The sequence below is a fragment of the Rhinoderma darwinii genome, chromosome 3 (genome assembly GCF_050947455.1).
Source record: "Rhinoderma darwinii isolate aRhiDar2 chromosome 3, aRhiDar2.hap1, whole genome shotgun sequence".
NCBI classification, from domain to species: Eukaryota; Metazoa; Chordata; class Amphibia; order Anura; family Rhinodermatidae; genus Rhinoderma; species Rhinoderma darwinii.
Genome location: NC_134689.1, coordinates 13156419 through 13178943, shown reverse-complemented (window position 1 = coordinate 13178943; position 22525 = coordinate 13156419). Strand labels below are relative to the sequence as shown.

The 22525-nt window shown below is 43.0% G+C and overlaps 1 protein-coding gene across 1 annotated transcript; it reads left to right on the top strand.

The window, feature by feature from the left end:
• The first annotated feature begins 5 nt into the window (after nt 1-5).
• Nucleotides 6-19341, top strand: RIBC2 (RIB43A domain with coiled-coils 2). Its single transcript, XM_075855949.1, has 7 exons — nt 6-200; nt 2229-2310; nt 2947-3291; nt 4464-4582; nt 12921-13148; nt 13220-13386; nt 18779-19341. Exons 1-7 carry the CDS (start codon nt 51-53, stop codon nt 18858-18860), a joined length of 1173 nt encoding a protein of 390 aa, XP_075712064.1. The 5' UTR covers nt 6-50; the 3' UTR covers nt 18861-19341.
• The last annotated feature ends 3184 nt before the right edge of the window (nt 19342-22525 follow it).

Genomic DNA, 22525 nt, shown 5'->3' with positions numbered 1-22525 from the left:
CGGATGTTCCAGTTTCCTAGCAACCGAGTCCTAGTTTCCTAGGTAACGCGATGCGGCTCAGAATCCGGTGTAGTGGAGACGCCATGTATAAGCTGGACCTGCCCGTGGATCTGGACGAGGCCGCCGTGAGGCAGAGGAGGAGGAATGCCGAGCAGCAGAGGCAGAGCCGGGTGTTTGACAGCAGAGTCCGGACGATTGGGGTGAGACTGCTGCACAACTAGGCAGGTTTACCTTTCAGGATTCTGGAAAAGCTGAGTGACAACACTTCTGGATGCTGCAATGTTAGTTGTTATCCCTAGAAGAGAAATTACTAGAGAGCGATGATCACATAAGAGAAGCCAAAACGCGGTCCCGGATCTATCGTACGATACCAACGGCGCCCGTCGTAGCCAATTCACTTACAATGAGGTCTGTTGGCGCTCCCGCCGCGGTGTCCTTCATTTTGACTTCATGACTAGCACTTAATGCGGCGCTCTTCTTACCGTCAAATGTGACGCGACCGCCGACGGCGTCTTTTACGGATTTGATCAGAGACTAAAGACCCTTCAACGTGATCGGGTGAGCGAGAACAGTCTGTCCGGATAATCGGCCCCGTTTTTACATGCCCGGCGATGACCCGACAAACGAGTAAACGCTTGTTTGTCGGCCGATCGCATTTTTTTATCGCGCGGTTTGTCGTCAGCGCTTCTCCCACGTGAACAGGGATTTGCTGCCAACAATAATTAAACTATACGTGCCCGAACCATCGCACTAACGACCGTTTGGTCACATATGGTACCAATGGCGTAACCATCGCGGTCGCAGGGGGTGAAACTGTGACCGGGCCCAGAGGATAAAGGGTCCGGCGGAGGTCCGCATACAAGGTCCAGACGCCGGGCAGCTAAATGTGCGCCCATCGACTTGCAATATCGTCCATCGCCGCTCATTACACAGAAATCTGCCGGTCCTAGAAATTGAATGGAACGTCTGGACAGAAGGCGACGACTCAAAGACAAATATTTATATGGGGATGATAGGGTGGGCTGCCGCTTTCTGATCAGCGGGGGGGTCTGAACTCACCAACTCCCCTCCCCCTCACTAGAATTTACAATGGGGTACATTGGGGTGTCCGTAGTTTGGATGGAAAAAACCGCACTGCATACGGCGTTATTTTTGCTGTCAAATTTGATGGAATGGTCGACGGAGGCTCTGATGCAGGTGTGAACGGAGCCTTAAAGGGGTTTACCCACAATTAACATTTATCCACAAGATAGGTAATAAATGTATGATCACTGGGATCCCCACCGATCTCTAGAACGGGAGTCCCAACCTGCAGCGAGGAGGATTTTGTAACGGAGCGGCATTCGTGTATTTGCTCTGCCGCTCCGTTCAAAGTCTACGGTAACGACTGAAAAAGCTGAGCGCCGTACACGGCTATTTCCGTCAGCCCCGTAGACTTTGCATAGAGTGGCCGCATCGCGGTTGGGTCATTGCCGCTCCGTGTGGCCTTATCCTAAAGTTAAGGTTACGTGGGATGGAAACTTCACAAAAAATCCAACCTAGATCCGGCAGGGAATTCCGTCAGATCGTGTTTGATTTGCTGCCTCGGAGAAAAAGGGAATTAAAAAAAAAAAAGTTGACGCTCCAGTAGCGACGCGTCCCTTCTCCCATTGGCTGGTCCCTGTTGAGCCGTCTCCTGGGATGACGTCTCGTCCCTTGTGAAGCTGCAGCCTGTGATTGGCTACAGCAGTCACATGGGGAAAAAAATTATCATCCCGAGAGAGCAGGGAGGTGAATATGCGTAAAAAGTATTTTTTTTCCAGTTGCAATATTTGCTGCAGATTTTCCCTTCCTCAATGGAAAAAATCTGCAACAAAATGCGGCACCATAATCTGACATGCCGCCGATCAAAAAAATCCGCACCACAGGTCAATTTCTTCACGGAGCGAGTGGATGATATTTGTTAAATCTCATCCACTTTGCTGCTACTGGAATATGCTGCGGATTTTCTGCCCAAAAATCTAGACGGAAAATACGCAGCAAAAGTCACCGTTACATTAGATGACGTGCAGCTTTACTGGGTCACGAACAGTAGAGGGCGCCAGAGGTCTATATGTTTGCTGTATAATGTGTTATTAGGCTGGAGCTGCACCAGTCACTGTCGCAATTTGATTTATGAGATAGAAAGTCGCATTTATTCTGACATGGACTCGTATTCATTAAAAATACTTCTTGTTTTATTTTCCTAGGTGGATAAGGAGGCCTTGGATGTTCAAGTGCATGACAAAAAAGTTCAGAAAGAAATTGAAAATAAATGTCAAGAAGCTTTCGGTACGTAAAAAAAAAATCTAAATTTTCTGGCTTCACTCATACATACAGATTAGACACCACTAGTACTGCCATGACAACTATGGGCGCTAGTACCGATGACAACCACCCACTTGTTCTTGAAAATGAATGAAAGGTTGTCACAGCCACAGCCACGAGTGGTAAGACCACGTCCGCACTTTGCATTTCTCTGCAGTTTGTGCTGGAAAAACCTCAGCGTCCAGATTTTACATAGATGTAAATGAGATTTGCATTTTTTTTTTTTTTAAGAAACAGCGCCACTCTTTCAATGGGCTGTATCTGGTATTGCAGCTCATCCCCATTTACTTGAAAACTCTCCAAATTATTGCTCAATTCAATAGACAAAACTCCATTAGCATAGTAGATTGGAAGGAGCTTAAGATGAGTTTGTCATGGGACCTGCCATGAGTTTGTCATGGGACCTGCACTGCGTACCCATGCTTCTTCTCCAGGCCCATGAGAAAGGGGGGAGCAGTGAGGCGGCAGCGGCCATAGAGCCATAGGGACAGGATGAAAAAGTGCTGGTGAATGCAATACCAGATACTGGCCATGGACAAGAGTGGCGCTGTTTCTGTGATTTTATTTTCTGCTGACATTTTCTTTCCGCTTCATTTCCAGCTGCTCAAACAGTGCAAAATGACAAAGTTCTCTGCTTACTGGACGAGCGACAAAAGGACGACATCCGAAACCTGAACAAAACCATCAATGAGTTCAGACTTCAGTTCCAGAAGAGAGAAGACCGCCGAGAATTTGATCTGTACGATCCACTGGTCTTAAAGAAAGACCTCCCGCCGCGAGTGTCGGATGACGACCCCCGCTGCAGTGTATCTGGGGTCCAGAGGCTGATGGGAGAGGATATAGCGGAGAGAAACCGAAAAATAGAACAACAAGAGCAGCTGAGGGAATGGTCCCTACAGCAGCAGCGGGAATGGGCCAAAGCCTTAGAGGACAAGGAGTTTGCAGGTAATCGGGGCCTTATTTGCCAACAAGATGCTGCCATTGAGGGGATGGAGTTGTGGTCGCAGGATGCCGCGGGGAGCTCCGTCACTGGTGCGATCCTAGGGAAGCTTCACTGACGTAGTTTCCCGGGGCCGACATAGCAGCTGAGGACCTCTGGTGCTGGTGGAGGTTCTCTGTGTGGACCCCAGAGAGATGACATGGGGAGACAGGGCGGCCATAGTCTGCGGGTAGGGCGGGAAGCTCCAGCGATAATATGGACCGTTACAGAACTGGAGCTTTCCGATGAATACCTATAACGGAGGTCTGTAATAAATGCTTAAAGGGGTTGTCCAGGCCGGGGGCTGTTTTTATACCGATGACCTATCCATAAGATAAGTCATCAGTATATGATCGTGGGGGTCCGACACACGCACCCTGCATCGATCAGATTTTTTTCCGGCTGCCTCCGGCATCGGATGTCCGTGCCGGGAAGCAGATGGCTCCGACCACTGTATAGCAGCCGTGCTGGGTTACTGAGCCATCTGCTTCCAACACCGACCCTGCATAGCTTCTGGTGCCCGGAACAGCTGATCAGTGCAAGGTCTGGGTTTCGGATAACCTATCAGTATAAAAAACAGCCCACAGTCTGGACAACCCCTTTAAAAGTCTACGTTATTCCATCCTTCAAAAAAAGGTATACTGACACATACCAGCCCGACGGGGGCCAAAAGGACACACTTTTGGATACTGTCGGGCTAATGGAGCACTATGGACATATTTAGCATGTACATCGAGTTTTCCCGGCGTATACACTAGATGTGCTGTAGAGAAAAAACAGGATGTGAACAGGGCCTAATAGAGGGGAGTCCCCTGCTCAGGACCCTCATCTGTTACCCAGAGAAGAGGACTCTGGAGGACCTGATTTCAATAGGCACAGTGTAATGCTAAATTTAGCCTGTGGTGGCGCTACTGGGGAATTGAACACTTGCTTCCAGTTCCTGCCACAGATTACAGCTGATCGCTGGGAGACATGGCGACTTTCAGTCACACGAAAATCGTGGTAAAGTCACGATCTGAATTCGTCTTTAATTTTTCCCGATAGTAGAAATAGTTGCCAATGGTGATGGAAATGTTGTGATAGGGAACAGTTAAAGTCGTCACACTATACATTATTGACGCCGTCATTTCTTCTATAGAAAGTCTCTACGACAAAATGAGAATCGAACTAGACAAGGAGGCAATAGAATTACAAAAGATGGAAGAACAAGCACGACGGGAGATCTGTATATTCACCAAAGAATTCAACAAAGCTCAGGTAATACCAGCAGGTTAAAGGGGTCGACTGCTTTTGGGGATAAGAGGATAATGGGGGGCTGCCCCGCTCAGGACCCTGACTACTAACAAGAGCAACCCTCAGGGCTCATTCAGATGAGCGTGATTCTCGTTCGTGTGTTGAAACAACGCACAGCACGTGGACCCATTGATGTCAATGGGGCCGTTCACACACGCAGGAGTTTCCACACAGCGAGAGTACGTTGCGTGAAACTCGCTGCATGTCCAATATTGGTGAAAAAGAAGTGATGGCGAGTGCGTGAAAAACCCATGTCACACGCAAAGCACACTGATGCATAATGCAACGCAAACTGACAGATTTACACGCTCTTTTTACTTGCATAAAATCTGTCACGCTCGTGTGCATGGGGCCTTACTCTGGAGGATTGGCTTATCTGCATTATACACGTAACCCAATAAAGGGGTTTTCAGGGGCCATTGATAGTAATTACCTATCCTTAGAACAGGTCATCAATATCAGATCGGTGGAGGTCCGACTGCTCGTATCCCCATTGTTCAGCTGATTAAAGGGGCTGCGGCCATCCGGTGAGTGCCCCAATACACCCTGGTGGTGATCCGGTGAGTGCCCCAATACACCCTGGTGGTGATCCGGTGAGTGCCCCAATACACCCTGGTGGTGATCCTGTGAGTGCCCCAATACACCCTGGTGGTGATCCGGTGAGTGCCCCAATACACCCTGGTGGTGATCCGGTGAGTGCCCCAATACACCCTGGTGGTGATCCGGTGAGTGCCCCAATACACCCTGGTGGTGATCCGGTGAGTGCCCCAATACACCCTGGTGGTGATCCGGTGAGTGCCCCAATACACCCTGGTGGTGATCCGGTGAGTGCCCCCAATACACCCTGGTGGTGATCCGGTGAGTGCCCCAATACACCCTGGTGGTGATCCGGTGAGTGCCCCAATACACCCTGGTGGTGATCCGATGAGTGCCCCAATACACCCTGGTGGTGATCCGATGAGTGCCCCAATACACCCTGGTGGTAGTCCGGTGAGTTCCCCCAATACACCCTGGTGGTGATCCGGTGAGTTCCCCCAATACACCCTGGTGGTGATTAACTCTTGGAATGAATATTTGTACAGTGGAGTTGCTCTTTACACCTGAGAGACGGCTCCATCTGGTTTCCAGGTACGTCACCGTTTTCCCTGCCACACTTTATGTTGCGACACTTCAGGGTTTTACGGCTCCTGATCGTCATCTGTTGCGCCACACGATACATATATAATGTTCAAAAGCAAAATGCTCTGAAATGAGCTTTTCTGCTGAGAACTTTCCCTCTAAAACATGAAATTCGCCTCTCAGGAGTTATATTTAATATATAATATTACAATTTAATCTGTCTTAGATACAGATTACAGGACTGTCCTGAGACACTGATCAGACCAGTCACAAGTGCAAAACTGTGTGCCGTGGAAGGACACGTGGAGCAGGTAAGACTGGCTCAAGCTGGGTGCATTGTGCCTGGCACGAGGGACACTATGGCTGGCAATTGGGCACTGTGGATAATGGTAGGTATATTGTGGCTGGCACTGGGGGGAATTGTGGCTGATGATGTGTGCACTGGCTGAAACTAAGTTCACCGTGGCTAACTCTGGGAGTTGGCACTGTAGTTGGCACAAATAGCATTGTGGCTTACATTGGGGGAATTGTGGCTGATGCTGGGTACACTATGGCTGGCACTGGGGCGACTGAGACTAATACTTGTACTGTCACCCTGGGCACTGTACTTGGCACAGGGTGCACTGCAGATAACAATCGTTGTGTACAGTGGCTGGCAATGAGGACAGTTGGGCTAACTATGGGGGTACTGTGACTGGCACAGGGTGCACTGCAGCTATCGGTGTACTGTGCCTGGCAATGGGTACAGTTAGGCTAACTATTGGGGTACTGTGGCTTTTACTGAGGACAATTGGGCTATCTATGGCGGCACTGTGGTTGGCACTGGGTGCACTGCATCTATCGGGTGGCTGCAAGTGGAGACAGTGAAGCTAACTATGGCTGGCACTGGGAAAAGTTAGGCTAACTATGGGTGTACTGTTGCTGGCACCGGGTGCACGGCAGCTAGCAGTCTACTGTGGCTGGAAATGGGGACAGTTATGCTAACTATGGGGGTACTATGGCTGGACCTGTGGATGATGGTGAAATCACTGTGACTGACTATAGGGGTATTGTGGCTGTCAATGTTATAGAGGCACTGTGGATGGCACTGAGCAAACTTTTATAGGGGCGCACCATAGATGGCACTGAGTGTACTCCTATAAGTGCAACATGGATGGTACTAAGTGTACTCTTATAGGGGCACTGTGGATGGCATTGAGTGTACTCTTATAGGGGCACTGTGGGTAGCACTGAGTGTACTCTTATAGGGGCACTGTGGATGGCATTGAGTGTACTCTTATAGGGGCACCGTGGGTGGCACTGGGTGTACTCTTATAGGGGCACTGTGGGTGGCACTGGGTGTACTCTTATAGGGGCACTGTGGGTAGCACTGAGTGTACTCTTATAGGGGCACTGTGGATGGCATTGAGTGTACTCTTATAGGGGCACCGTGGGTGGCACTGGGTGTACTCTTATAGGGGCACTGTGGGTGGCATTGAGTGTACTCTTATAGGGGCACTGTGGATGGCATTGAGTGTACTCTTATAGGGGCACTGTGGGTGGCACTGGGTGTACTCTTATAGGGGCACTGTGGGTGGCATTGAGTGTACTCTTATAGGGGCACTGTGGATGGCATTGAGTGTACTCTTATAGGGGCACTGTGGGTGGCACTGGGTGTACTCTTATAGGGGCACTGTGGGTGGTACTGAGTGTACTCTTATAGCGACACTGTGGGTGGCACTGGGTGTACTCTTATAGGGACACTGTGGGTAGCACTGAGTGTACTGTTATAGGGGCACTGTGGGTGGCACCGAGTACTCTTATAGGGGCACTGTGGGTGGTACTGAGTGTACTCTTATAGGTGCACTGTGGGTGGCACTGGGTGTACTGTAATAGGGGCACTGTGGGTGGCACTGAGTGTACTGTTATAGGGGCACTGTGGGTAGCACTGAGTGTACTGTTATAGGGGCTCTGTGGGTGGCACCGAGTACTCTTACAGGAGCACTGTGGGTGGTACTAAGTGTACTCATATATGGGCACCATAGATGGCACTCTTTGGCCTCTTAAAAGGTCTGTTTACTGGCGATATTTAGATTTTAGGGGGGGAAGTATTTCCTCAGGGGTCCACATTGTATACGTTTCCCAGCATGCAGCAGTCTGTGGCGCTCTATAATCAGGCTCTTTGTCAGTCTCCAGCTCATCATCTCTCATAACTGTTTCCGCGTGCTCATTACCGGCCCGGAGAACTCGCTTTCCATGGAAACATTCCCAGTTGATTGTCGGCTATTCATCCTCCCGGCTCATGATCCTGAGATCTCTCCACTTATGGCAGCGACGGAGGATTTACTGCTCAACTTCTTATCGACACAAATAAATCGTGTGATGACTTTGATGTCGCCATTTCCAGTGGAATAATCGTCTCCTATCTTACTCCGAGCTCTATTTATTTGTCCAGGGTAACCTTTGTAGATTTAGGATTAGCGCTCATAGGATAATAGGACAAAATTGTTAATATTTAAAGGAGAACTCCACCCCATAGAAATATATAGCATGTTATTCATCTTTTAATGATCGGGACAATCCTTGATTTCAAGTAAATACCTTTGTGTTAAAGGGTATGTATGATTTTGGCATACATTTTTATTGCTTCAATGCATCTAAAATGAAAAATGCAACTTTGCAAATAGATTATATAGCATACCGTTTTGTGTATACAGCTCCTATGCAGACCTATGGTTACAGACAACAAACAATCCCTGTGTAGTCCGATTCTGCGGTCCTATTCCTTTCCAACTCTCCCCTGCTTCTTGTTAGCAGACATTCAATTCAAAATCTCCTACCGTTTTGTGTATACAGCTCCTGTGAAGACCTATGTGTTTCTATGCTTACTGTCTACAAACAAACCCTGTGTAGTCTGACCCTGTAGTTATGCGTAACTTCACTCTCTTTGCTCCCTTTTCTTTCTGATCTACAGACCGTAAAGAGACTGAGATACATAAGACAACCTCACTGAGGCCCTGGACCAATCACAACCATAACCATAACTTTATAGGTTGTGCTGGATCCTGGGCGCCCTCTGGTATTCATAGCTGGTATAAACTAATCCCTTTTTAGTGAACTGAGGTCTGCTGGCATAATCTGGCTTCATAGTAATAGCAAAAAAAATGTTTTAGAAAAATATTAGTAAAACATTGTGATGAATAGTTACCCTGTGTCTGGACATTGGGCCCTAAACCTCACCCAATCTATTTTGAAATCAGATATACAATATTACCATGTATACAATGTATGCGTATGCAATATTATGACATATACAAGATCACATTATAAATAGTATACACCCTATATACATATACAATATAAACAGCATACACCATATATACATATACAATATAAACAGCATACACCATATATACATATACAATATAAACAGTATACACCCTATATACATATACAATATAAACAGCATACACCCTATATACATATACAATATAAACAGCATACACCATATATACATATACAATATAAACAGCATACACCCTATATACATATACAATATAAACAGCATACACCCTATATACATATACAATATAAACAGCATACACCATATATACAGTACATATACAAAATCGCATCATGAACAGTATACACCATATATACATATACAATATAAACAGCATACACCCTATATACATATACAATATAAACAGCATACACCCTATATACATATACAATATATACAGCATACACCCTATATACATATACAATATAAACAGCATACACCCTATATACATATACAATATAAACAGCATATACCCTATATACATATACAATATAAACAGCATACACCCTATATACATATACAATATATACAGTATACACCCTATATACATATACAATATATACAGCATACACTCTATATACATATACAATATAAACAGCATACACTCTATATACATATACAATATAAACAGTATACACCCTATATACATATACAATATAAACAGCATACACCCTATATACATATACAATATATACCGTATACACCCTATATACATATACAATATAAACAGCATACACCCTATATACATATACAATATAAACAGCATACACCCTATATACATATACAATATAAACAGTATACACCCTATATACATATACAATATAAACAGTATACACCCTATATACATATACAATATAAACAGCATACACCCTATATAAATATACAATATAAACAGCATACACCCTATATACATATACAATATAAACAGCATACACCCTATATACATATACAATATAAACAGCATACACCCTATATACATATACAATATAAACAGCATACACCCTATATACATATACAATATAAACAGCATACACCCTATATACATATACAATATATACCGTATACACCCTATATACATATACAATATAAACAGCATACACCCTATATACATATACAATATAAACAGTATACACCCTATATACAATATAAACAGCATACACCCTATATACATATACAATATAAACAGCATACACCCTATATACATATACAATATAAACAGTATACACCCTATATACATATACAATATAAACAGCATACACCCTATATACATATACAATATAAACAGTATACACCCTATATACAATATAAACAGCATACACCCTATATACATATACAATATAAACAGTATACACCCTATATACATATACAATATAAACAGCATACACCCTATATACATATACAATATAAACAGTATACACCCTATATACAATATAAACAGCATACACCCTATATACATATACAATATAAACAGCATACACCCTATATACATATACAATATAAACAGCATACACCCTATATACATATACAATATATACCGTATACACCCTATATACATATACAATATAAACAGCATACACCCTATATACATATACAATATAAACAGCATACACCCTATATACATATACAATATAAACAGTATACACCATATATACATATACAATATAAACAGCATACACCCTATATACATATACAATATAAACAGCATACACTATATACATATACAATATAAACAGCATACACCCTATATACATATACAATATAAACAGCATACACCCTATATACATATACAATATAAACAGCATACACCCTATATACATATACAATATAAACAGCATACACCCTATATACATATACAATATAAACAGCATACACCATATATACATATACAATATAAACAGTATACACCCTATATACATATACAATATATACAGTATACACCCTATATACATATACAATATATACAGCATACACTCTATATACATATACAATATAAACAGTATACACCCTATATACATATACAATATAAACAGCATACACCATATATACATATACAATATAAACAGCATACACCCTATATACATATACAATATATACAGTATACACCCTATATACATATACAATATATACAGCATACACTCTATATACATATACAATATAAACAGCATACACCCTATATACATATACAATATAAACAGCATACACCATATATACATATACAATATAAACAGCATACACCCTATATACATATACAATATAAACAGCATACACCCTATATACATATACAATATATACAGTATACACCCTATATACATATACAATATAAACAGCATACACCATATATACATATACAATATAAACAGCATACACCCTATATACATATACAATATATACAGTATACACCCTATATACATATACAGCATACACTCTATATACATATACAATATAAACAGCATACACCCTATATACATATACAATATATACAGCATACACCCTATATACATATACAATATAAACAGCATACACCCTATATACATATACAATATAAACAGCATACACCCTATATACATATACAATATAAACAGTATACACCCTATATACATATACAATATATACAGCATACACCCTATATACATATACAATATAAACAGCATATACCCTATATACATATACAATATAAACAGCATACACCCTATATACATATACAATATAAACAGCATACACCCTATATACATATACAATATAAACAGCATACACCCTATATACATATACAATATAAACAGCATACACCCTATATACATATACAATATAAACAGCATACACCCTATATACATATACAATATAAACAGCATACACCCTATATACATATACAATATAAACAGCATACACCCTATATACATATACAATATATACAGTATACACCCTATATACATATACAATATATACAGCATACACCCTATATACATATACAATATAAACAGCATACACCCTATATACATATACAATATAAACAGCATACACCCTATATACATATACAATATAAACAGCATACACCCTATATACATATACAATATATACAGTATACACCCTATATACATATACAATATATACAGCATACACCCTATATACATATACAATATATACAGCATACACCATATATACATATACAATATAAACAGCATACACCCTATATACATATACAATATATACAGTATACACCCTATATACATATACAATATAAACAGCATACACCCTATATACATATACAATATAAACAGCATACACCCTATATACATATACAATATAAACAGCATACACCCTATATACATATACAATATATACAGTATACACCCTATATACATATACAATATAAACAGCATACACCCTATATACATATACAATATAAACAGCATACACCCTATATACATATACAATATAAACAGCATACACCCTATATACATATACAATATATACAGCATACACCATATATACATATACAATATAACAGCATACACCCTATATACATATACAATATACACCCTATGTACATATACAATATAAACAGCATACACCCTATATACATATACAATATAAACAGCATACACCCTATATACATATACAATATATACAGTATACACCCTATATACATATACAATATCATATTACAGACAGTATACAATAGAGATACATAAACATTATATAATATATAGATCACATTGTAAACAGTATACAATATATACGCTATAGACAATATCAAATTATAAACCGTATACACCATAGATACAATACATACAATATCATATTATATACAGTATTACAATACATACATTAAAATTAATGGCAGCCATTTTTATTTATGGACAGGCCGAAGAGTCTTTACAAAGAAAGAAGTTAGAAAAACAACATCAAGAAGAAGACAATTGTGCAGAGATCATCAACAATACTGAAGGAGACCTCCTCTCGGAAAACCCCGCTCAAGCAACCAGCGCCTTTGGCCCTCACCGCGTGGTTCCTGACCGCTGGAAGGGAATGACCCCGGAGCAGCAGAAGGAAGTCAATGATGTCCAGCAGCACCAGATACAGGAGAAGATGGTACTATGGCGTTGTCTGGGGCCCACCAGGAGGTCTAAGCTTCATATCTCAATAATCTGTTTCTTTCACAGAGACTAAAGGAGGCTGAACGACAGAGACAAGCAGAGTGGGATAGGAAGAGAGTGCAAGAGGCCCGGGCCATGGTTCTTCTTGAGAGGCAGCAAAAACGCCAGGAACGGGAGCTGCGCAAAGTACAGGACCACCTCAACCTGCAGCTCGCACAGGCACACAAAGCCCAGTGAGTAGCATTAAACTACATTAAAGGCGTTAACAGATTAGAAAAAAGCTTATGCTTTCTTACCATCAGAAACAGCGCCACATCTGTCAATGGGCCGTGTCTGGTATTGCAGTTCAGACCTATTTCCTTGGATGAGGATGAGCTGCAATATCAGACAGCCCATGGACAAGAGTGGCGCTATTCAAAAAGCAGATCCATTTTTTTCTAATCTTGGACGACCCCTATAAATTGAAACAGGGTTGTCCAGCCTGGTCCTATAACCAGAAATGGTCCTATAACCCACACCCAGCCTGGTCCTATAACCAGAAATTGTCCAAATCAGTGGTATGTGTACACTTTTGCACCCAATTTTTTTTATTGATCCAATGTATTGGAAATAAAAAAAGAAATAAGCAATTTTGCAAATAGTATTGAATAAAAATCATCTATTTTGAGTATACAGCTCCTATGTAGACCTATGGATACAGACCACAAACAAATCCTTGGTTCTGGTCAACCTACCGAATGTTAACAAGAAGCAAGGGAGAATCACTGGAGGATCAGACTACACAGGATTTGTTTGTAGTCTGTAACAAAGGGGACACACAGGTCTGCATGGGAGCTGTATACACAAAATGGTAGAACGAATTTAATCAAGATTATTTGCAAAGCACTTTCATTTTTTATTTTAGATACTCGTGTGAGCGCTGGGCCGCTTCATTTCTATTCGGCTTTTTCCGGAAAGCCGATGTATCGGAGTACGGGCTCATAGACTTTCATAAGTCATTGAGCCCGTACTCCGATACATTGATTTCCGGAAAAAGCCAAACAGACACGAAGCGGCTCACACGAGCACTTCTCCCGCTTCGTTTTAGCGATTGGTGGGGGTCCAAGCACTGAGATCCTCACCAATCAAAACTTCTAACATGTCACTATGATATGTTAGAAGTTTCTTGAACGTTTAGTTACCCTTTAACGGAATTTCATTGTATAGTAACATACAAAGCAGAGCTATCAGGAGTCCACCTTGTCCCAAGAATGAATTAAAGGGGTTTTCCCATGAGAGACATTTATGACATATCCACAGGATATGTCATAAATGTCAGATAGATGCCGGTCCCACCTCTGGGACCCACACTCATCTCTAGAATGCGGCCCCCTAAACCACGTCCGACAATGAATCAGGTAACAGCTGAGCTACGCTGTTTCCGTAAGAACCATTGAACTGAATGGTATACACAGATAGAAAAAGAGAAGCACCTCCAGCTCACCTTGATATGCAGATGTAGTTCTAGGGAAGTTCATGCACGGATCCTTGTGTCGGCACACATTGGACAAGACCAGAGAAATTGGGTTGAATCCAGCACGGACAGTTAGTTAAAATGGAAGAAATAATTCCAAGTTTAATTGGCCAGTATGTTTGGCAGGTTAAAATCAGGAATAAGGAGCACGGTGTGACATCCTGATGTTGTGGGGAAAAAAATGTGGTAGTGGTAGATAGAAGGCATATAAGGCAGCCATCTAACATAGTCAGTTAGCTTCAGCCATGATTAAGGACGCTTGGAGCGTCTGAAACGCGTAGGCTTTCTATCTACCACTACCACATTTTTTTCCCCACAACATCAGGATGTCACACCGTGCTCCTTATTCCTGATTTTAACCTGCCAAACATACTGGCCAATTAAACTTGGAATTATTTCTTCCATTTTAACTAACTGTCCGTGCTGGATTCAACCCAATTTCTCTGGTCTTGAACTGAATGGTAGTTATGGAAACCGCGTAGCTCGCATGCTACGCTGCTTCCGTAAATTCCATTTACTGCTATGGGTCTTACGGAAACAGCGTAGCTCAGCAAGCTACGCTGTTTTCGTAACTCCCGACTATAGAGTCAGGAAGTGGCCGGGAGGCAGAAAAGGGTAGAATGGGGTTTAGAGGGCCCCGTTCTAGAGATAGGTGCGGGTCCCAGAGGTGGGACCCGCATCTATCTGACATTTATGACATATCCTGTGGACATGTCATAAATGTCTTTGATAGGAAAACAACTTTAATAATCCTTCAACTAGATGTTACAGGACCCAAGATGGAGTGTCCCTCTATATAGAAGATAGGATGATTGATGAGATCCCTACATAACTTGATGATGGTGACACACTATTAGGACATTGGCAGGGAGAGTCCCTGATTTCCGCATTTCAAAGATCTTTATAAGTAGAGATGAAGGGATGGAGGGACTGGTCAACTTAAAGACAAAAACATAAAGTCATCCCCTATTCAGATCTAATCTTCTCTGGCAATTATGTGATCGTCACAGATCCCAGTGATCGGCTGTAATTGCCAGGAAAGCCATATACGATTCCCCTGCAGCCAGTGGCGGATTAAGTAGACTATGGGCCCTGGGCTGTTACCCAAACTTGGGCCCCCCTTCTCCCCCGCCGAGCCGTAACACTGCCTTTTTGTGCAAGCATTAACAAATGGGTGTTACGATTCCCCTTGTCAAAGGGCTGTGTCCCTACATACTGACAGTCTCCAACCATCGCTGACAGTATCACACTGTGCAGGGACACATCCTCCTGACAAGGGGCATGGTAACACCCATTTGTCTATCAGTCCTAGACTGCACAAAGACTTTTAGTGAAACACAAGGATTTCCTATAATAAACATGTCAGGAGAGGTGACAGATTCTCTATAAATCTAGTGACTCACATGTGACAACTCCTCAGATTCTGGTAACTTTTTTCCTCTTTTCTTCTCCATCCGGTCCAGACTTCATGACGACTTCTCCCGGCCATGACCCATTTCTGCAGAATTTGCCACTTAGATGTCTTCTGTTGCTCACTTTTCCAACATTTCTACACCTATAAACGAAAACAAAATGATCATGGTGCCACACACTGTGCCCCTAAATATAATAGCACCTAACACTGCACCCCTGAATATAATTGTGTCAAACACTGTATAGTAAAGCACCACGTGCACAAAGGCCCCTGTATATAGCGTCACACACACATCCCCCTGCAGATGGCGTTACACACACAGCCCCCTGTATATATCGTCACACACATCCGCCTGTATATAGCGTCACACACACATCCCCCCGTAGATAGCGTCACACACAGCCCCGTATATAGCGTCACACACACATCCCCCTGCAGATAGCGTTACACACACAGCCCCCTGTATATAGCGTCACACACACAGCCCCCTGTATATAGCGTCACACACGCAGCCCCCTGTATATAGCGTCACACACATCCCCCTGTGTATAGCATCACACACACAGCCCCCTGTATATAGCGTTACACACACATCCCCCTGTATATAGCGTTACACACACACATCCCCCTGTATATAGCGTCACACACACACATGCCCCTATATATAGCGTTACACACACACATCCCCCTGTATATAGCGTTACACACACACACAGCCCCTGTATATAGCGTTACACACACACAGAGCCCCTGTATATAGCGTCACACACACATCCCCCTGTATATAGCGTTACACACACACACAGCCCCTGTATATAGCGTTACACACACACACAGCCCCTGTATATAGCATCGCACACACACACATCCCCCTGTATATAGCGTCACACACAGCCCCCTGTATATAGCGTCACACACACATTCCCCTGCAGATAGCGTTACACACACAGCCCCCTGTATATAGCGTCACACACATCCCCCTGTATATAGCGTCACACACACATTCCCCTGCAGATTGCGTTACACACACAGACCACTGTATATATCGTCACACACACAGCCCCCTGTATATAGCATTACACACACACACATCCCCCTGTATATAGCGTCACACACACATTCCCCTGTATATAGCATTACACACACACACATCCCCCTGTATATAGCGTTACACACACACACAGCCCCTGTATATAGCGTTACACACACACACATCCCCCTGTATATAGCGTTATACACACACACATCCCCCTGTATATAGCGTCACACACAGCCCCCTGTATATAGCGTCACACACACATTCCCCTGCAGATAGCATCACACACACAGCCCCCTGTATATAGCGTCACACACACAGCCCCCTGTATATAGCATTACACACACACACATCCCCCTGTATATAGCATTACACACACACACATCCCCCTGTATATAGCGTTATACACACACACATCCCCCTGTATATAGCGTCACACACAGCCCCCTGTATATAGCGTCACACACACATTCCCCTGCAGATAGCGTCACACACACAGCCCCCTGTATATAGCGTCACACACACAGCCCCCTGTATATAGCATTACACACACACACATCCCCCTGTATATAGCGTTACACACACACACAGCCCCTGTATATAGCGTCACACACACATCCCCCTGTATATAGCGTCACACACATCCCCCTGTATATAGCGTCACACACATCCCCCTGTATATAGCGTCACACACATCCCCCTGTATATAGCATCACACGCAGCAGTGATGAAGGGAGGGAGTGAGTTATGGAGAAATGAAGGGAGGGATGAACAGATGAAGGGAGGGATGAACAGATGGAGGGAGTGAGTGATGAAGGGCTGGGGGTTTGGAAAAGCACTTACCAGCCTGTAGCGCTGTGGAAAAACTTGACTGGTGGGCGGGCCTTCTTCCCTGTAGATATTCTGCTCCTTCACTGTGATAGACGGACCTGATTGGTGGGCGGGGGTCACATGGGCATGACGTCATCAAAGGTCCTTTAGCCTTCAATTCGGAGCACATTTATGTAGAGAGGTAACTTTCACTATCCCGGCTAAGCCCGCCCCGAATTGTTCTGCCTGCACCTTCTCTCTGCAGTGACAGTTAGCAGCGCAAGTGCGCTGCATAGTTTTTATGATTATGTGCAGTTCGCGCAGCAATGGGCCCCCTGAGTGGCTCGGGCCCCGGGCGGCCGCCCGAAATGCCCATATGATGATCCGCCATTGCCTGCAGCGGCCACTGCTGGAGTAAGGTAGTATTCCAATGAACGGCCAACCATGTAATTCATAGATTGGTTATGTCTGCAAAAAAGGGAGAGAAGGAGAGTCACTCTGTGTTAGCTCCTCTCCACTCTGGCTGCTAGAGAGGGGTTCCAACTAGTGACCCCCCTCCCCCATGACATTCATATGCCCTAAAATTTGATTGGTGACAACCAATATACCACCCATACAGCACCCATAGTTAGAAAAACATAGTTGCATTCTACCAGAAAAAGCCACGTCTGGGATTGCAGCTTAGCTCTATTGACTTGAATGGAGATGAGCTGCAATACTAGACATAGTCCACGGACAAGAGTGGCGCTGTTTCTGGTTGAAGGCAACCATATTTTTCTTATCTCATACATTCTCTTTCATAATTATATTTGGAATATGGTTGCTTATGAACTTTATCTCTCTAATTGACAGGAAGAACTACCTTGATCAAGAAGTATTTTCCAATACTCCTACAGGTGAATATTTTCAACAATTCAACACAACCAGCCGTTGAAGATGGACGTTAAACGATACGTCACAGACATTGTGGCGTCTGTACGAGGAACTGAAGCCTCTTTGGGAAGAAACGTTGTCCTTGCGAGGGACCGTATACTGCAGTTCTCCTGCAAACATATGTTTTATTGGTTTTTCTATTACAAAGGTAGACCAATTTCTGTGAATGTACCTACCATGTGTCTGTCATATTATTCCATCAACTCTTCTGTGAAGTTGAAATCTGACATTTAGTTTTGATGTTTCTTTTGTGTTATATTGTAGTGAACGTGATTTATAAAAATCCTATTCACACACTGTTGTATACAGCTGCTATACAGACCTATGTGTCTCCATGGTTACAGACTACAAACAAACCCTGTGTAATCTGATTCTGCAATCATACTACTTTCCTTCTGTCCCTTACTTCTTAGGCTTCGTTCACATCTGTGTCAGGGTCCAGTTCTGACGTTCCGTCTGAGCTTTCCGGCAGAACGGGACCCTGACTGAAACAAATGGAAACCATAGGTTTCCTTTTGCATCACCCTTGATTTCAATGGTGACAGATCCGGTGCAAATGGTTTCCATTTGTCTCAGTTGTGCAAGGGTTCCGTCGTTTTGACGGAATGAATATCGACTACTGTATTTATTCCGTCAAAACGACGGAACCCTTGCACAACTGAGACAAGTGGAAACCATTTGCACCGGTTCCATCACCATTGAAATCAAGGGTGATGCAAAAGGAAACCTATGGTTTCTGTTTGTTTCAGTCAGGGTCCCGTTCTGACGGGGACGTCAGAACGGGATCCTGACGCAGATGTGAACAAAGCCTTACAAACACACATTCAGTAGATAAGCAAGAAGTAGGGGACAAATAAAGGACAATATGACTGAAGAATCAGACTACACAGGGTTAGTTTGTAGTCTGTTACCATGGAGATGTAAGATATACTAGTTAGTTTGTGAGGCCAATAGATGAATGGGCTTGAAGTGACAACCAGCCATAAATGTGTTCAAGGCAGCTGACACTTTTCTTCCGCCCGCTCCTCTTACCAGTTCACACAATCTATATTAGCAGGGGGCGACAGTGAGCACAAGAATAAGCTCCTCCCAGGATAAAATTAATATTAAATCTGTCCTCCATTCTGAAGAATGATGGGAGAGAGTTTCAGAAGTAAAAAGATATTTGTTGTGTAAGACTACGTTCATTCTGCAGCCAGAGGCTCCGTTCGTGACTTCCATCGGCAGCCTCTGCAGATTTGAGGGAGAAAAGTAGCATTCCACTAACCTACCCCACATTATATTAGTGTTCTTCTTTTTCCCCCATACCACCTCTACCTTGCTTATTAGAAGAGAATAATCCAACTTTTGTCCACCATCTTAATTGTAGAAATGACAGTCTGCAGGCAGTAACTCTTGTCTCATGATGCCTTTATCAGGCATCACATATATGAAGTATAGCTATAGATCACATCTAAGAAACTATAGTTATATAGATCATACAAAATTGCTGGAGATTCAAATGTGCAGGTCTAAGGCACAGGAGAGACGGCACACCGTGCTCAATACAGCAGCATGCGTGTCACAAGCAGTCTGCAAACTCCAGCCCACTGCAGAGATGATTGGTTGGCAATAGCTTTACATCATCTACAGGGGACAGAAAACAGCAGAATACATAGTGCTTTAAAGGTTTGTAGTTGTCACCCAGAGCAACCTACAAGAGACGGCAGTGACATCAGACATTATGATGACAGGTGAGAAATGGTTTTCCTTGCAGCATGTATATATAATGCACATATCCCAGCTGTCCTCCAGAGCAATAGTTGGTTAGTGCTTACGTGCATCGCTGGCCGCTTTTAGGATCTGATTCATTAGGGCAAACATGATCCGAGACTCCAGGTTTTATGTCATAGATACAATACTAGCACATAGACACTAGACGGCCTGTGATTGGTTCAGTAATACCAGTTGACAGTACCCCCTCAGCAGCTGAAGAGCAGGTGAAATGTATAGATGTACATAAACAGACATACAAAGCATGCAAAGATCAACAGCAGAACGAAAAGAAAGATGTAAACACAAGTCAGCGATGCCAGGTCCTTGTTGAATCTGGTCCCGAGCACAGCCATGGCAATTGTATTCCCAAACCCTAAAAAAAAAAAAAGTTTTCTGGGTTACTTCTTTAAATTGTTATATTTAAAGGGGCTGACGCTTCACATACAAGCCCTTTAATATGAAGGTCTGGGGAAGTTGCTGTCTGCTGTTCATTTCCTCTGCAGCGGCCACTACAGGAGAAATGTAGTATTACATGTGGGCCATTCAAGTAGGGCATATGGAAAGGGGTTGTCAAGATGAGAGAACACCTTTACGGACTATACATGCTAATAGGGAATATGTGGATTCATAACCATATAGCAACTCAATAGTTCTTCCACGTGTATGGCCGGCTTAAAGAGGCTCTCACCAGATTATAAGTGTAATCTGATCGGCGCTGTAATGTAGATAACAACAGTGTTTTTTATTTTGAAAAACGATACATTTTGACCAAGTTATGAACAATTTTAGATTTATGCTAATTCATTTCTTAATGCCCAACTGGGCGTTTTTTAACTTTTGACCAAGTGGGCGTTGTAAAGAGAAGTGTATGACGCTGACCAATCAGTGACCAATCGGCATCATACACTTCTCTTCATTCATGTCCATCTGTATTCACAGCACAGCATGATCTCAGCGTGAACTTTACCGAAGTGTCTTGAGAGTGAATAGACATTACTTCCAGCCAGGATGCGATGTCTATTCACACTCCTGACACTTCGGTAAAGTTTCTGTGGGACTTACTCACACCACAGCGTGATCTCGCGAGATCACGCTGTGGTGTGTGAGTGTTATAAATGTCCTTCATGGGAAAACCCCATTGATTGAAACATGGGTCAACCAGACACAAAAAACACAATACTTTCCTTTTATCGAAGTGTCCACAAGTGAGATCTACGAGATGTTGCTAGCAATACAATGGCTGCCTAAAGATGGGTAGTCCCACAATCATGACAGTCTGGGAAGTTGTCTTGAGAATGGCAAGTGGGTTTGCACAATAAAGGGGTTTTATGATTTAGGAAACACCTCTGCAAATACCCTATTAGGAATTATGCATTCAAAGGGGTGGATTTCCTATTCAGGATCCTCATCTATTAGTCAGATAGGAGAGCAGCTACAAAGGGCGTCTCTTGCTCTGGAGAACCCGGCATGTCCATGCATTTCAAGTAAAATCCAATTATTTCAATGGGCACCATGTAATACTTAATTTCCCCTGTGAAACACTTTGTGTCAGGTTCCTGCACATGTGATGCTGGGGGTCCAATCAGCAAGACACCCTTTGATCAGGATACAAAGCAGAAAACCCCCCTGTTTATGTGGATCAAAATTATAGGCTTTAAGATGAGCCCTCGTCTGACACCCCACTTAGATTTTGTGAAGTTCTATGGGTGGTAGAATATAATTGTACTTACAGTCTGGTTGTTTTTGCGTCTTCATATTGTGGTTTCTCATAAGGCTCCTACTGACTTCTTGTAAGTCATCACCAGGTATCTGGCCAGCTATCAGCGGGGTCTAATCAGGAGGATGACGGATGACAACTAGGAAAGCTTTGATCCTTTGTAAAAAATTACATGCTCAATGGGATTACAAAAA

What these genes read in the sequence shown, in the direction of transcription:
- RIBC2 (XM_075855949.1), top strand. Translation starts at nt 51, where the DNA reads ATGCGGCTCAGAATCCGGTGTAGTGGAGACGCCATGTATAAGCTGGAC. An exon ending in ACCAGATACAGGAGAAGATG is followed by an intron (nt 13,149 to 13,219) that starts GTACTATGGCGT and finishes TTTCTTTCACAG; the next exon opens with AGACTAAAGGAGGCTGAACG. An exon ending in GCACAGGCACACAAAGCCCA is followed by an intron (nt 13,387 to 18,778) that starts GTGAGTAGCATT and finishes TCTAATTGACAG; the next exon opens with GAAGAACTACCTTGATCAAG.